The 16,748-nt window shown below is 35.4% G+C and overlaps 1 protein-coding gene across 3 annotated transcripts; it reads left to right on the forward strand.

Annotated features, from left to right (window-relative positions):
• The first annotated feature begins 1,305 nt into the window (after nt 1–1,305).
• On the forward strand, nt 1,306–13,866 carry LOC114308352 (katanin p60 ATPase-containing subunit A1). 3 transcript variants are annotated; one of them, XM_028253930.2, is made up of 8 exons: nt 1,308–1,741; nt 2,328–2,796; nt 2,937–3,134; nt 7,220–7,464; nt 7,790–7,948; nt 8,093–8,180; nt 13,220–13,507; nt 13,615–13,866. In XM_028253930.2, the coding sequence occupies exons 1-7, from the start codon at nt 1,620–1,622 to the stop codon at nt 13,499–13,501; spliced, it is 1,563 nt and encodes a 520-aa protein (XP_028109731.2). In that variant the 5' UTR covers nt 1,308–1,619; the 3' UTR covers nt 13,502–13,507; nt 13,615–13,866. The 3 variants fall into 3 exon arrangements, with proteins under 3 accessions (XP_028109726.2, XP_028109731.2, XP_028109738.2); XM_028253937.2 differs by having other exon boundaries at nt 13,618–13,866; XM_028253925.2 differs by having other exon boundaries at nt 1,306–1,741; nt 13,220–13,866.
• Nucleotides 13,867–16,748: the final 2,882 nt, after the last annotated feature.

The raw sequence follows: 16,748 nt of genomic DNA on the forward strand, positions 1-16,748 counted from the left end.
ACACGTGCCCCCATTAATGGCAGCGTCAGAGTTGAAGAGACATGAAGGCCAGACGAGGCGTCGACCGAGTGAATCAAGGAGCCGAGCAAGAAAACTAACTCGGTTGACTTCTTGTAAAATTGAAGATCGAGGAAGTGTTACCCCGGTCAGGATAAATAATCCCAGTCACGCTTGCGCGGACGGAATTAAGGGGCAATTGAGAGGGAGATTTATGAACCGGAAGTGGCCCGAGATAAAAGCCGAGCATGTTGAAGGCCCAAGGGCGTGTTGGGCCAAGATAGCTTAGTCCTTGCTCGGAGTTGGGGCCGCTCGGCTTGTGGCCGAACTACTCGCACCAGTGGTGACTGTGCAACTTGCGTTGCTCGGCCAGAAGGCATACGCTTTTGGCTCGGCAGGGAAGCTCGTGCCAAAAGCTCGGCAGGAAAGCCTTTGGTTGATCGGCGTGACATTCCCGGCGCTCGACTTCGCCGGAATGCAGTCAAGCACGATAGGGACGGAGCTCGGTTATTGCTAAACTTGGGCATGAAGTGCAGCCTGGATGTCGGCGGCCGTGATAACAAGATTTGTGCTGACGGATAGGATAGCAGCACCACGTGTCGAGAGATGAATGAGAGTAGATTTGGGGCGTAGAAGGTATATAAGTGGGTCTGTGCCCCCCATGCCTGGAGATGACACAATTTGGTGAGAAGAACACTAAACACAACTCCGTCCTCTCTCTCTCTCTCTATCCCTATGTGTGTGTCTAACTTTATCGTCGGAGGGGTTTTTCAGCCACACACTGCCGGGTAGCTTACCGCCGTTGTGCTCGCAGGTCAATCGGACAGGCAAGAGCTTGGAAGAAGGGAGTGAGGGCTTGCTTGAATATTTGCTCCCCGCACAGTTATACTACGACCTTGTTTGGTAGAGCTGTGAGAAAGTGCTTATAGCTTATGCCTTAACAGTTTATAACTTATAACTATGAACATAAACTGATTTCTGACTTATAAATTAAGCATCTCCTGCCCCACTCAAAGAATAAACTGATTTCTGACTTACAAAAAGTTATAAGCTGCATTGTTAAGATAAACCAAACACATCAAAATAGCTTAAATTAAGCTGAAAACTGAAATAAACAACTTTTAAACTGCACCAAACAGGCACTACATAGAATAACCACTAAATCATGAAGTGATAATTCACAAATTTATATCTAGATAGAGATTCAAACTCACATTCATAACATTAGATATGATTTGTAAAAGCTTAAAAAATTTGTCCTCCCAATCTTGTGTTGTTGAAATGGCTGGTCCTTGCATTTTTAGTTTAGTACAAAAATACGTGAAAGAAAGCCCAAGGATATTATAGTAAAACCACATTCTTCCGCCTCCCGTCTCTCGACCGTTAGGTCGCCGTCATCTTCACTGATCCACGCAGGCAGTAGCCTACAGTAGTCTAGAGAGAGAGAGAGAAATCTCTGAGCAGTGTTAGAGAGAGAAAGAAATAGATTTCTTGTGAGAGCTCTGAACTGCTTCTTCTTCATCATTAACTCATACGCATTTGAAAACCCTCAGTTTGATTTTTCTATATATGAAAAAAGAGCCAGAGTGAGATTCTGAAGAAACCCTAGATTTGTGTCTATAATGGCGGCCACTTCGCTTGGCGGCTTGCAAGATCATCTCAAATTGGCGAGAGAGTACGCCCTTGAAGGCCTCTACGATACTTCCATTATCTTCTTCGATGGTGCCATTGCTCAGATCAACAAGTACTCTCTCTCTCTCTCTCTCATATATATATATATATATATGTATGTACACACTCAAAGTAAATTCGTTTAATTCAAGGCTCTGCCTAATCAATGTTGAAATTACAAGTTACTAGATGGTATAGTACTGAAAATCCTTGAGAAGGAGAGCAATGTGAAGTTGTTTGATTTTGTTGTGTGATCTTCAATTTGGACTGTTTTAATGCATTCATGTACTCATTTGATGTAAATGATATTGGCATTGCCATTGCCATTTGAATTTTGTCTCTATATGTTTAGGAAAATTTCCTATGTTAACCACATTTCAGGTGTGAAAAATGTGAAGGGTTAAATTTCCTCCTTAAATCCAAGGATCTGTTTGGATGCTGATACAAATGTGAGAAAACACATGGAAAGGTTAAAAGAAAATTTTGTCACTTATGATTTGACCAACAAATTCTATCTTATTGATTATGCTTTGATGCATTTCTGGGTGTAGTTGAACTTGAACCAAATGTTACAGTGCATTCTTATGTTTTTCTGTTTTAACCCAAGTTCACTGGGTAAAGCTCTTTTTTTTTTTCTTTTCCTTTTTCTCTTTCGTCAGGCATTTGAACACACTTGATGACCCTTTGGTTCGTGCGAAATGGATGAATACAAAGAAAGCTCTTATAGAAGAAGCAGAGGTTGTGAAGCAGTTGGATGCGGAGAGAAGGGCTTTCAAGGAGATTCCCTTGGGTAGACGACCCTCTTCGCCTCCAATTTCTACTAAATCCTCATTTGTTTTTCAACCGTTGGATGAGTACCCAACTTCATCTGGTGCTCCAATGGATGATCCTGATATATGGAGGCCGCCTACTAGAGATACTGCAAGTAGAAGACCCACAAGAACAGGTCAAATGGGTACGAGGAAGTCACAACAAGATGGAGCTTGGGCTCGTGGTTCCACAAAATCTGGGACAACTGGTCGTGGAGCAAAGGCTGGTGGTTCTAGTAAGTCAAACTCGGGAGTCCGAGCTTCTACCACTGGGAAGAAAGGGACTGGCTCAGGGAAATCTGGCAAGGGAGATTCAGCGGTAAGTTATATTTCACAAAATAATTTGTGCAACAATCTCTGTATGTTTGGTGTTTTGCATTCCTATATTCAGGTATTCTTCTTTTTGTTTTTTTGGTTCTGGTTGTCTGTGCTCAGATTACTGTTTCTGTTGCAATGCAGAATGGTGATGCTGAAGATGGGAAGTCCAAACGTGTGCAGTACGATGGTCCTGACGCTGACTTGGCTGCAATGCTCGAAAGGGATGTCTTGGATTCCAGCCCTGGAGTGAGGTGGGATGATGTAGCAGGATTGACTGAGGCAAAAAGACTTCTAGAGGAAGCTGTTGTTCTTCCTTTATGGATGCCTGAATATTTTCAGGTATTCCAGATAGCTGTGAAGTTGAAATATGATTGTAGTATGGTTTCACGATTCTGATTTGATCTCTCACAATTTCAATTATATCAATCAAGATTTCTGCATACTTGGGGTGGTGGAGACAAGGATACCTCTAGATAATTTCTCATTTCCCTCTCTGTATTGCAAAGAGTTTCATGCTTTCCATTATTTCTTGTCCCTAATGTATGCAAAATTCCTGATATCTTAGCATGAAATGATCCTGACTACTGTATCCATTAAAATTCCACAGAAGTTTGGATCGTTATGCATTAGTGGGAGGGTTATTTCTGGGAGTATAAATTTGAAAGTATGAGTTCTCAATTCAGTCTCCTTTAGAATTGGCATTTTCAAAGGAAAAAAATTCTTTGTGGTGGGAGGGAGTATGCTAGTTTAAGTCTCTAGGTGTCTTTGCAGACGTATTTGATGTGTCTTAGTTTGGTTAGAAACTTGACTTTGTGTTTTGAACTTGCAACCTCTTTTTAAAAATGGAATCCAGGCTGAGAAATTTAGATTCCCTGGAATTAGAAAAACTGGTTTATCATTTTTTCTAGTTTATGAGGAATTCCATTTCCACAGGCGCTCCAATTCTCATGAAGCACAGGAGTTCTAACACACATCTCAATGACCAAGAATTGCCAATTTCCAAAATCACCACGTAGTGAGAATTGTTACATATATATTCTACCAGAACTTAACCTCTATGTGTTTTTGATAGGTAAAGATAACTATTTCATTAAAGGGAGCCAACAAAAAAGGAGACACAACCCTGTACTAGGGCTGCAACTTGGTTGGGTTTGGTTGGGCTAGGGTCTTGTCCAAGCCGAACCCAAAGGGTAGAAGATTCTGTCTAGGCCTGGCCCAAGACAGACCTTAAACCTGAGTTAGATTGCCCAAGCCTAGCCCAAGCACAACTGAATAAACTCATGTTAGGCCCGGGTTGCCCAAGTTAACATCAATTTTTTTTTTTTTCCCCCCCCGACCCAAACAACTCCTTACATCTTCGATATAAAAATAAAATAAAAAGGGCAAACAACTCATTGAACAAAATTGATGCTCTGTCCAAAGTTAGAAAGAGTTAAAAAAGAAAAAAAAAGAAAAAGAAAAGAAAGAACAAATTGAAACTAATATATAGATGCACAATATATATACACGTATTTATATATATACACTCTCAACTGTCATGCGGTACAGCAAGAGAGGTATAGAAAGATGGGAGTAGATTCATGAAAGGAGAAGGTCATGGCTGAAGCACATCCACAAGAAGTACTTGTTGTGCTTGGCTCACCCCAGAAGTCACCAACTTCTCCAAGTCCTTTGGCTTCAACAAAATGGTTGTCATCTCTTTCGGGTTGAGCTTTAATATATCAACCCTGTTGAGCGCTAGCTTGTGCATTACACTGATAGAGTTAAAGCTTGTAGTTAGTTCTTGTGGTGCAGCTTGTGGAGAGAGAAACAAGGGTGTAATGAGAGAGAGAATGAGGAAGAGGGCCATGAGTTTTTGTTCTTCCTAGTGTTGGGTTGGTAGAGATGCAATGACTTAGAAAAGTTAAAACCCTGGTAGTTGTTTAGTAATTACAATCTAACGACTGGATTTTCATCTTAAGGCCACACAATACTATGTATGTGATATTATGTGTATATATAAGTATATATATATATATATATATGATATATTCATGTTCAAGTTAGTTTGGGTTGCCGATGCCCTATGAAGCACGAGTACTCTAAAGTACGAGTACTGGATATTTACCGGGTGCGGGTACACGTATCGGTACAGCGAATACATGCCGGGTACGGCAAATACATTTGAGTATGTCGTGGGTACATCATGGGTACGTCGTGGGTATGGCGATGTGATATATATATATATATATATATTTGCAGCTGCTAGAATTTATGGCAGCCTTTATTATTCTTCTTTCAATTTTGAAAATATCAAGTAATTTATTTCCAACACCCTTCACCCATGAGTCCTGGTTTTGCTCTCTTTTGCATCTTATTTTAGACAATCAAAAGCCTTTTCGGCAAGTTAACTTTTTAGTTTTGATATTGAAACTTTGACTTGTATGTTGGATGGTTAGCTATAAATTTTATAAAAAATTTTGACGTACCCCAGATGTACCTGTACCCTCATTTTTTAAGAATTTGTTGTATCGACATACCCATATTGTATCCGTGTCATAGCCGATGCTTCTACCCAAGCACAAATTGAATTTATTTCAGGTTGAACAACTGTTGCCCAAGCCCAACTCAATGTCAAGGAAATGTTTCTCAAGCTCTAGATTTTTTTTTGGTTTGGGTTAGATTACTTGGTTTCAACCCACTCAAGTTGCAGCCTTGCCTGTAGACACAATGTATACAGCAAAAATAAAACTATGTTTCTCTATATTACCTACTAGTGTATGCAATTCTCTTAAAAGTCAACAAAAAAGATCAAAGAAAAAAGGAAAGTCTCCCTAAGCCAAAAACACATGGAGATAAGTAATGTACCTTTCAAATCAACAATTGAACTCCTTACACCCTCAAAAGTGTTAAGGAATTAGAAAGCCCAGAAGCGCACAGCAATACCAGCCCAATTCATTAGGGATAAATTCCCGAGTCCGCATGCTTGACATTAGGGTTCAACATACGTTATTTAAAACTCATATCCACTTAAAAGCTTGAGCCTTTAAGTGGAGGAGAGCCCATCTAATGTAAATTAAGACTCATCTTTTTTGCTCTTTATCCGATGTGGGATTCTGCCTTTACATATGCTCCAACAATCTCCTTCTCATGTGTGAACCAAACATTGGGCCTCTCCATGCTCCCCCTTAAGTCTTGTTCTATCATCAGCAAGTTCATAGTAGGTCATTATACACTCCCCTTTAATCTTGATCTATAACTTTCCAATATCGAGTCTAGCTTGGGCCATCTACACACTCTATTTTGAGCCACCATACTCCATTGAGAGCCACCTTGTTGCGGTTCAACCTTGTCATGTGCACCAAGAATTTTCTTTGCTTCATCAAGAGTTATCATAGACTTTTCTTGCTCCATCAAGAGTTTTTTTGTGCAAGTCCAAGCCCACCAACATGAATTCTCCTGGAGAGTCCGCCCATAGATCGTCTGCCATCAGCTCTGATACCAGTTGTTAGGGAATTAGGATGCCCACAAGCGCGCACAACAACATCGGCCCAATTCATCAGGGATAAATTCCAAAGTCCACATGCTTAAAATTAGGGCCCAACATACATTATTCGGAATTCATACCCACTTAAAAGTTTAAGCCTTTAAGTGGAGAGCACATCTAATATGTAGTAAGAATCATCTCTTTTATTCTTTATCCGATGTGGGACTCTACCTCCATACATGCTCCAACAAAAAGATCTCCTATTTCTATTACTTCATAAGCACCACATCAAACTTGAACTTTACGTAAATGAATTTTGAAATTTGTAAGTGTTTTTTTATGAAAAATTGTAGTCGACATTAAGGGCATTTTGGTCATTTAGAAGACTTGAATTTTGTGATAAAAATATAAACATTTTGTCTTATAAAGGTAGATTATCCTCAATGATTAAGTTGTTTTCATGAAGAGCAATGTTAGGGACCCCAGATGATTACCAAATATTGTACACAAAACTCACATGGGTGTGAGATCGATGTGGGTCCCACACCCATGCGAGTATTGTGTTCAATATTTGGTAATTCATTTGGGATCTCTAGCATTTTTGTTTCATAAAATAAGGTTGAGTTTTAAAGAAGTAGCTGTGTGAAAGTTGGTGTTTTAGAAATCCTCTACACATTTGAGGAATAGAATTTGAACTCTCAAGGATTAAAGTTCTTAGAAACAAACTGATGCTAATACAAATTAGCTCAAGACCTACTAGAGTTTTATTTAATGGTGGGAATGTGGGACCCTGTTGTTAATCCTTCTATGTACTATCGTAGACTTTAAAATCGGTTAAGATGCTGCATTTTCCTGTCTCCTTGAGTAGAGTAGTTTTTCTTGCTGCACATACAAGTCGTGTGCACGTTCATATGTATGCATACATGTGGTCCACTTAGATAAAATTTTTCTTATGCAGGGAATTAGGAGACCATGGAAAGGTGTTCTTATGTTTGGCCCTCCTGGCACTGGAAAAACACTTCTGGCTAAAGCTGTCGCTACTGAGTGTGGTACAACATTCTTCAATGTTTCTTCTGCCACTTTGGCTTCGAAATGGCGTGGTGAGAGTGAACGTATGGTGCGGTGCTTGTTTGAGCTTGCAAGAGCTTATGCTCCAAGTACAATATTTATTGATGAGATTGATTCTCTCTGCAATGCCCGAGGGTAAGTGTTTATTCATTGTGAACTGGGTTCCACAGTTATTGATCCTGCATTACTCTGTGCTGCTCAGTATTACGCTTTATGCATGTGCTTGTGCATATTGTATATGTTTTGCTTTTGCATATATGGTCATTTGATGTAGGCATTAGTTTCACTTGTCAAAAAAAAAAAAAAAGAAAAAAAGAAAAGAAAGACAAGTGTGGTCCTTTGTGCATTGAGATTCAAAAGAAATGTTCCATCCTTGCATGAAGTCTAAACTAATTGTTTCACACTTACGATAGATCTTATATGTTATATGTTGAACCCGCTCTTAAAACTTGCTTTACAGGGCTTCAGGAGAGCATGAATCATCAAGAAGGGTGAAGTCTGAACTTCTAGTTCAGGTGGATGGTGTAAATAATTCTTCCACCAATGAAGATGGTAGTAGCAAAATAGTGATGGTTTTGGCTGCTACTAATTTTCCATGGGATATAGATGAGGCACTGAGGTTGGGTCTCTTTTTGTTTACTTTACTTTCATCAACCAGATTTGACTAATTCAAATTCCTGTTGAGCTGTCAGAATGCCTGATTTAATTATTTGGCTTTATTAAGTTGTGCTGCTTGATGTGATTTTGTGTTGACATCATACAGGAGGAGGCTGGAAAAGCGAATATATATACCTCTTCCAAATTTTGAGAGCCGTAAGGAACTTATACGGATCAATTTGAGAACTGTTGAGGTAAAGTGGTTTTGCTGTCAGCCTAGTAGATAATTGTTAGACTTGAAGTTTTGACGCCTTTTTGAATTTTACTTTGATGTCAACAAGTACTGGCAGATTATGGCATACCACTTGACCTGGTGCTTACGTATTATGCTAAGGAGATTCTTTGCTTTTGGAATAACTAGAATTTTACCAAATGAAATACAGAGATTATTTTTCTCTCCAATATTTCAATTTGAAAATATAATAGGACAAGTATATCCACCGTTGATCTATTGGTGCTCTTGCTTCCGTGCTGAACAAGCAAACACATGTCATGATGGTAAATTCAGAAGGTTTTTAAATTCATGAGAATCATGACATAAAACAGCAATATCTCAAAGTATTTTAATAATTTTATCAATTGAAAGCATATGTTGATACAATAGATTGCATGGCACAAAGCACAGGATCCTGTCTCTTCCTGCTTTTATATGAAGTGAATTTCATGATGAACCACAGAGATGCTGAACTCCCTCTCAGGATGATATCTGTAGGATTATGCATCATTAATGGTAAAAAATGAGTGTTTTCCTTTTGTTTTTCAACAAAATTTCAAGTTGGGATTACTGATTGATAGATTTATGTCTGCCTAAAAAAAATGCATCAAAAAATTTGTTTGGATAAAAATAACCTAGATTGGGGAGACAAATTAAGAAAATAGGAGTTATGGGCTATTTGTCATACTAATATATGAAATACTACCAAATTAGAAACTTAGGCCTCGTTTGGGAACAAACTATTTTAGTAACTTTTTAGTTTTTTGGCTAAAATATGAGGTAAAAAAAACTAGTATGTTTGGAATGACTTTTTGATTTTTTACGAAAAGATGTGCACAAAGTAGAGAGAAAATGAAATCATTGACTTTTTGGTATATGTTATAGGCTTTTTGGCTTTTTTAGTAACTTTTTAGCTTTTAGGCTAAAACAAACACTTGAGTGCAGTTAATGCATAAAAATAATTTACTGAAACGCACAAAATAAGTTTACCTGTTGCATAAATTAAATTATTGAAAGCATGAAATCAGTTTACCTCTAAGCTTGTAACTAAAGTAATGTAGAAGATACGTGTAACACTAGGAATGCACCATTTGATGTAATCTTATAAGAGATTTGGAGATTTAGGACATGCAAACTGGCATTGATGTAGTCTTAAGAATTCAGTAGAAAGGTGGGATGGTTTCAGAAATTACTCTTCATGGCTGATACTGTTTTGGAAAGTGAGTAGGGTTGTAACTAGCTGACTAGTGGATTGTTCAAGCTTGGTTTGAAAATTTAATGAGCTTTAAGAATATTTTCAAATTTGGTTTGTTTATTTTCGTGCTGATCACAAAATAACTTCAATTGATCCAATCTCGATTAACTTAGTACATTATATAGATTTATGGTTGCATATAAAGCTTATTGAGCTGAGCTCAGAAAATCATCGAGCTTCAAACTGTTTTCAAGCTTGGCTTGTTTAATTTGGTCTCAAGTAGCTTAGTTTGTTTTACATCCTCAGAAAAAAGGACTTGTAATCAAGGTAAGAACATGTGGAAGAATCGGCAATTACGCAAGTCTTTTGGCTCTCATGGGTCGACAATTTTTTTTTGGCAAGTGTGAATTTTTATAAAAAGAGCATCAATACATCAAAATCTATTCAAAGGAATGTACAAAATCTATAAATTAGTTCAAAGACAAATTAATCTTTCCAAAAACCAACTATGCAAAAAAGATAGTTATTTACTGTTAGGCTTTGTTTGTTTCGATGTAAAACATATTACATTGTGAAATATTTTTCATGTAAAATGATTTTGGACCAAAAAAAACATATTTTTTCTTTTAATTTTCGTGTGTTTGGTTAACAAAATGTTTTCTAGAGGAAAAAAATTTAATAATGAACTAATTATAGATAAAACTCTTAAAAAAGAAAAGAATACAATGAAACAAGGATTGAAACTAATGAAGAGTTGATCGAAATAGAGCAAAAAAAATAACTTAAATATTGAAAAACATTTTACTTATTTTTTGGCCAACCAAACAATGAAAAATAGGTATGAAACAAATGGGGCCTTAAATTTTAAAATTGATTCTTCTTTGCCAACACAAGTCCTCTTTATCCTTTCATCCCAAACCATCCTCATCAATGCCAATGCTATATGGGACCAAATACCAGCTTTCCTCCTCCACCACCACCCCACAAGAGCTCCTCTCCAAGAATAAAGAAGCTCCCCCAACTACACAATACCTAATAAGGATTAAGGGCCACAACTCTTGTGCCACCTCACAATGGATAAAAAGTTGACTCACAAATTCCTCATCGTGATTATACAAGCAACATCAATAAAAAGTTGCCACCTCTTCCAATGCATATCACACCAAACAAAGAAGGCCACGTTGGACGGGGATTGTGCACCCCAAACCTCTTTCCAAGAGAAGGGAGACCCCCTAAAGCCCACCAGATTGTCATAATAAGACTTCACACTAAATGCATAGGGAGTATCTTAACCATAGAACTAAATCACCACCATCACCAATACGGGTCAAATAAAGATACCCAGAATGATTTGACAACTCTGTCATAACCCAATCATTGAGCTCTCTACGAAGGGTAACATCCCAAAAAACCAAACCATCATGCAAGTTCACCAATGTGGGTTAAATAAAGGTTACCCAAAATGATTCGACAACTCTGTCATAACTCAATCATTAAGCTCTCTACAAAGGGTAACATCCCAAAAGACCAAGCAATCATGCAACTTCAGGTAGTTGCTAAGTGACTTGTGGAACAAATTTTTTTTGTTCTCTCCTTTTCCGTTCTTTTATGAAGTCAAATAATGTGAACTTAATCTCAAGGGAGATAGTGAGGATAAGAACCAAGGTCTCGAGTTCAAGTCTCCCAAGCAGTCACAGAAGGTTTGCCTAGTTGTTAACTTTAGGGCCTCTAGGGATTAGTTTTCGGTTGTCTAGATACGAGCTAACTTGGGCCCAAATGGGCTAGTCTGGGTTGGAGATACCTTGGATTATAAAAAAAAAAAAAAAAAAAGAGAAAAAAGAAGTGAGGAACGAGACCACAACTAGAGACAACTACGAACAAGCCAAAATCCTAAGATTTCCATTCAAATAGATTGCCTTGCCATCACTTATCAACATATTGATTCAGGCATTTCATGTACTCTTTTACTGTTTGTATTGTGGTAGTTTTAATCTCTCGCTTATGTCTCTATTATTGGTTGGAATAGAGAGTTTATATACTCATTACACAATTGAAGGAGAGATCATAAATATATTTATTTGCACCTACATGATATACATTTTTATATTGAAAAACAATTTCAATGCTGTTTTGAACATTTAATGCTAGCTAGCAAATCTTTCTTGGCTAGTTTTGGTAGCATTTGGTAATGTAGTCAGTTTCCCCCATTTTCTCTCTATTTTTTATAAATATTTTTCTTGTCTTTGTTTTTATTTGTTTTGAAAACATGTGTGTACCTTTTCTTCCTCCCTTTCCCTCATTTTCACTCTATTTTCCCAGCACTATCGTAATCCGACCATAAGACATACATATGTATATATGTTATGTATTGATATATTTGGTTTAGAGGGGTTTACTTCATTTAAGATATATAGTGTGGACATAAGTACACATTATTCATATAAAGGAATTAGTGAATGATATTCATAATATGCATACATGTACATATAGGAATTTAAATTAGTGGTTACGCTGGATTTTCAGATTGAAAGTGGGTGATGCTGGTCTGGGGAGGAATTAGAGCTAAAGAGGTGATGGTGTGGTGGTGATTGACATGTGGCAAGACATGAGAGAGAACAGAGGGTATTTGGCTAGTGAAGGAGAAAGACAAAAGAGGAGGTGATCGGCTGGTAAGGGAAGGAAGAAGACCCACAGTAAGAGAGAAGAGGGAAGGGGAGCGAGTTGACTTGGTTAAAATGGGTGAATGAACAACTGAGCCACTCGTTGCAATATGAAAAAATTTTGGAGGTTAAAAATTTAAGTTCAGTCAAGTCCATTAGCTTAGGGGATGTTTCTACTAGTGTTAGAAACTTGAGGGGTTTTTACTGTAATTTTTCCTATTTAATTTGATTCATTATTTAGGAAACAGAAACAGTAAAGACATTTAAAGTAGTGAACTGCCTTGGTAAAGTCTCTGGAGGTTGTAAAACCTGAGTTCAAGTCTTCCCGGGAGCTTTTCATTGCTTTGATCAGCTAAAACCTAATCATTGCCTACATAATAAAAAGAAAAAAAAAACACAAGGTAAAAAGAGAGCTTCTAGTTGTGGTTAGATACTGCAGTAAAAAGGAAACACATAGTAATTGAACAAATGTGGATGAAATCTTGCAGTATGGAAAAATCTTGAGAATAATTTTTTGGCTCTAGATCTTTTAGTACTCTGTTGACTCTGTTCTACTAGGACTTAACAGGTGATTCACAAGTTTTTACACCAACACCAGAAGGGCAATGAATGGTTAATTTCCTCGGTTCATTTACTCTGTTTTTTTAGGTAACTATCAACTTGCTTGTTTTCCCTGCAACCAAAAAGAAAAAAGAAAAATAGTTCCTCTTTGTTGGGAACAATGCTGCTCTTTATTGGTATAAATCATTTAAGGGTGATGCTAACGACATCTCAGTAAGAAGTTGTTAAGTGAAGAAAATGTCAAAATTGGGGAAGTCCTGAGGCACTTATACGTATTTTCAAGTACTTTTTTGCATATTTTCAAATATTTTTCTTCCCACGGGCGAATGATCACTACTTGATGTCAGGAATGTTGAAATCTCATTTCCTTTAGCGTCAAGTTGGCTTTCTTGCTTATGCTCTTACTGTTCCCCTCTGTTTCTACCACTATTTTCTTGAGAACTTATAGTAGTTTCCAGTGATTATACATTTATTCATTTCTAAATTTTCAACTACCCCATGTTTTTTAGAAAAGCATACGATCAACTACATGTAGAATATAGCGTTTACCCGCTTAAGATTTGATGGGTATTTTCTTAACTAGTTGTATGTCACCTATGCCAGGTGGCTCCTGATGTAGATATTGATGAAGTGGCTCGTCGAACAGAGGGATACAGTGGAGACGATCTCACGAATGTTTGCCGTGATGCCTCTTTAAATGGAATGAGGCGTAAAATAGCAGGGAAGACACGCGACGAGATCAAAAACATGTCCAAGGACGATATTTCGAACGACCCAATTGCCATGTGTGACTTTGAAGAGGCCGTGACCAAGGTTCAACCTAGTGTTTCTGCAGCAGACATTGAACGGCATGAGAAGTGGTTTTCAGAATTTGGATCTGCATAAACATGGGCAAGTGATACCATAACTTAAAAACAATCTTTTTTTTTTGTTTTTTCATGATCTATCCACCTGGATGATGTTTTTCTTATTTCCCTTTTTTTTTTTGGCTGTTTCAGCAGTGTTGATTGAGGTTCAAGTGTTGCAAAGGTCTCATATTGTTATTCTTCTTAACCACAAATGTATCATGTTTTGCAGAACTTTCAATTCATTGTATTTGTAGCAACTTTCCGTTCTGTGTTTGGAACAAAACCACATTGTTTTGCAGATCTACATTACGGTGTTTCACTCTTTGATTTGTGAAGGAACTTGTATTTGTGAAGGGAAAAAGAAATCTGAATGTGAAGTAGAAGCTATTAAATTAATTTTTACATTCTTTTTGTCTTTTCTTCTCGGTCATAATTTTTTTTCACCTACAAATTCAAGATCTGAATAGTTGGGTAGCATCGTGAGCTTGTTTGATGTAACTTCTAACAAGTTGAAAGTTGATAATAAAAATAGCAGAAGGTATTTCTAGCAAACACATTGTGTTTTTGGCTTCTTAATAAATATTTTTTAAATTTATTTAAGTTATTTTTGTCTCGTTATAAGCATAAGATATACTATCAAAATAATTAATATAAATTTTTGAAAGAAGAAAGTTACAAGTAGCATTAGAAATTGTATCAAACAGCACCATGTTTGAGTGATTGAGGGGGTGCAATATGTTGATTGCAAATGAGCAAAGTAATAAATTATTTAAATTTGATTTGAAAATTCAATTGAATTTGAAAATATGTTTTAAGTTTAATTTGTTAAATTTCAAGAAAGTTTCAATTGAATCGAACCTGATTATATTTAATTTTTATATAAATTTAAAGCGAGAGAATTATAAGTATGACATGAAAAATGTTACATATTCACAATTTAATTATTATAGTTCACTCAAAATGACATAACAAGAGAATTGAGAGAATTGAATCTTGGAGAAACCGCTTTCAACTTCACATAACATGAATACTCAACATAGAGTTTAAAATATTGATTATGACAAATTAAAAACAACAATGATTCATCCCCCTTTTCTCCCCACCCCCTTTGACCCCCTCTCTCTCTCATTGGTTACAATTTCTTTTTCTTTTTCTTTTTTTTCCTACTCCTCCAATCACCACCCGCCACGTGGCAAAGGGGTGAGGGGGTGACCCCCAAAAGGGGGTCCCAAGCATTATTCAATTAAAGATTAATATTTAATTTGCCATCTCTTTCAATTCAAATGAATCAAATAACTTAGATTGGTTTTACTACCTTATTATTATTAGTTATTTAAGCATTAATATTATTAAAACCTTGAGGACGGCAATAGAGCACACGTGTTACATTTTTTTGTCATATTGCTTTATGAGTTAGGTTTTCTTCATATTAATATCTCAATATGAGAAAATTTGAGGGTTCGTAAAGCCCATCACATGTTTTGTTTCAATAATTTGAATCGTTCACTTTTAAAGACTCATTAAGTAAATATTCATACAAAAAATGAATATGATCAGACATTAGTAACTATATGTTTGAATTAAATTTATATTATAAAGAATAGATAGTTATTCTTGAAATTATATTAGTTGTCTATTTTTTTTAAAACATATATAATTCAAATATATAGTTACCGATATCTAATCGTTTTGATTTTTTACATTGGTATTCTACTAGAGGAGTCTAAAAAAATGAACAATTTGGATCACTAAATCGGTTTCAAAATAAGTCTACAAAGTCCAAACGTTTTCAAGTTGAGATGATAACTTGAGAGAAGTCAAAACTCCTGCTTTAATTCTAATGTACACACCCTTGAAAGGGGTGTACAATATACACCCATAATTATATCATTTTTTTCTTTAATTATGACATTATTTTAGTTATAACTTATGAAATTTTTAATTATATCTTTTAGTTATGATAAATTTTTTTTTTTAATTATGACTTTAAAAAAATAAAATTATATTATTTTTTAAATTATAAAATATATATGGAACATTTCTTTAATATTTTTCTATTTATTTATTCATATTTTAGTGTGGTAAAAATCGACAGAGACGAGACCACAATTGTGTTGGGTGTTGGATCTTCATGTCCGACCATTGCTTGCACCGCCATACCTTTTTTCCTTGCTCCCCTGTCCTGTTGTCTCCATATTTTGACACGTGGTACACATTTATTACTTCAACTTTCTTTTTATTAAATTTTTAATTTTTAATATTTTTTTAATTTTTTAATTTAATTTAATTTATTTTTATTTTTTTCATTTCCTCCAATTTTTTGGCTGCGTTTCTTAAAAAAATATTTAAAACATTATTGATGCCAAACTGAGCCAGACTCAGAATTCTAATATAGAGGGTGAACATAATATATATATATATATATATATATATATATAATTTTTTAAAAGTATAATAGATTATAACATTAATTTATATCGACGTAAAAAGTAAAAATAATATGAAAAACTTATATAAATAAACATATTTTTTTTTCTATATTTTTACAGAGTTATAAAATATAATAATTATAAAATAATTTATTGATACTAGTTGTGATGAGAAATCATTTTTTTTTACAAAATTATATTTTGTTAAAATTCTTAAATTCTTTTTTTTGAAGTTTGAATTCCATGTATATCTTTGACCACTTAACTTCGTTTTTAAAATTTAAAGGGGACGAATATGTAGAATTCAAAAATAATTAATAATTAATATTATATAAAACAGTATATTGAAACGAGTTGGATTTCGTTCATATTCACATTTCATAAGAATTTGAGGGGTTGGAGTTCACTGCAGTCTCATTTCGATGATTCAAACGGTTTATTTTGTAAGACTCTCAATATATATTATCTATGATAAAAATTAGTTTGATTCAATTACTATAACATTTTTATTTTATAGTGTTTATCTTTTAAAAATGGATAGTTTATTTTCAAAAATATATTTATCGTCTATTTTTTAGAGATAAACATGATATACTGTAAAAAGTTTCCATCCTCAAATCGAACTAATTTTTTTTATGAATGATATGCATTGAAGTCTTTCTAAAATGAACGATTTGAATTATTTAAATGAGACTAGTAGTAGGTCTCATGAACCTCTCAAATTCTGAACATGAGAGAAGCCGCACTTTCTGAAATTGTATGCCAAATTACATGAAGCAAATTGAAATCATAGTGGGGGTGTGGAGTAGATAGACATTGATTGGGTAATAACATACCAAATAGGAAATGCAATTC

The sequence above is a fragment of the Camellia sinensis genome, chromosome 4 (assembly GCF_055761805.1).
Source record: "Camellia sinensis isolate YWXY chromosome 4, ASM5576180v1, whole genome shotgun sequence".
Lineage (NCBI taxonomy): Eukaryota > Viridiplantae > Streptophyta > Magnoliopsida > Ericales > Theaceae > Camellia > Camellia sinensis.

Bases quoted from the DNA above. Each gene is read 5' to 3' on its own strand.
- LOC114308352 (XM_028253925.2), top strand. From the start codon at position 1,620: ATGGCGGCCACTTCGCTTGGCGGCTTGCAAGATCATCTCAAATTGGCG. The intron at 3,135-7,219 runs GTATTCCAGATA...TTTCTTATGCAG, and splicing joins GGATGCCTGAATATTTTCAG to GGAATTAGGAGACCATGGAA. The intron at 7,465-7,789 runs GTAAGTGTTTAT...CTTGCTTTACAG, and splicing joins TCTCTCTGCAATGCCCGAGG to GGCTTCAGGAGAGCATGAAT.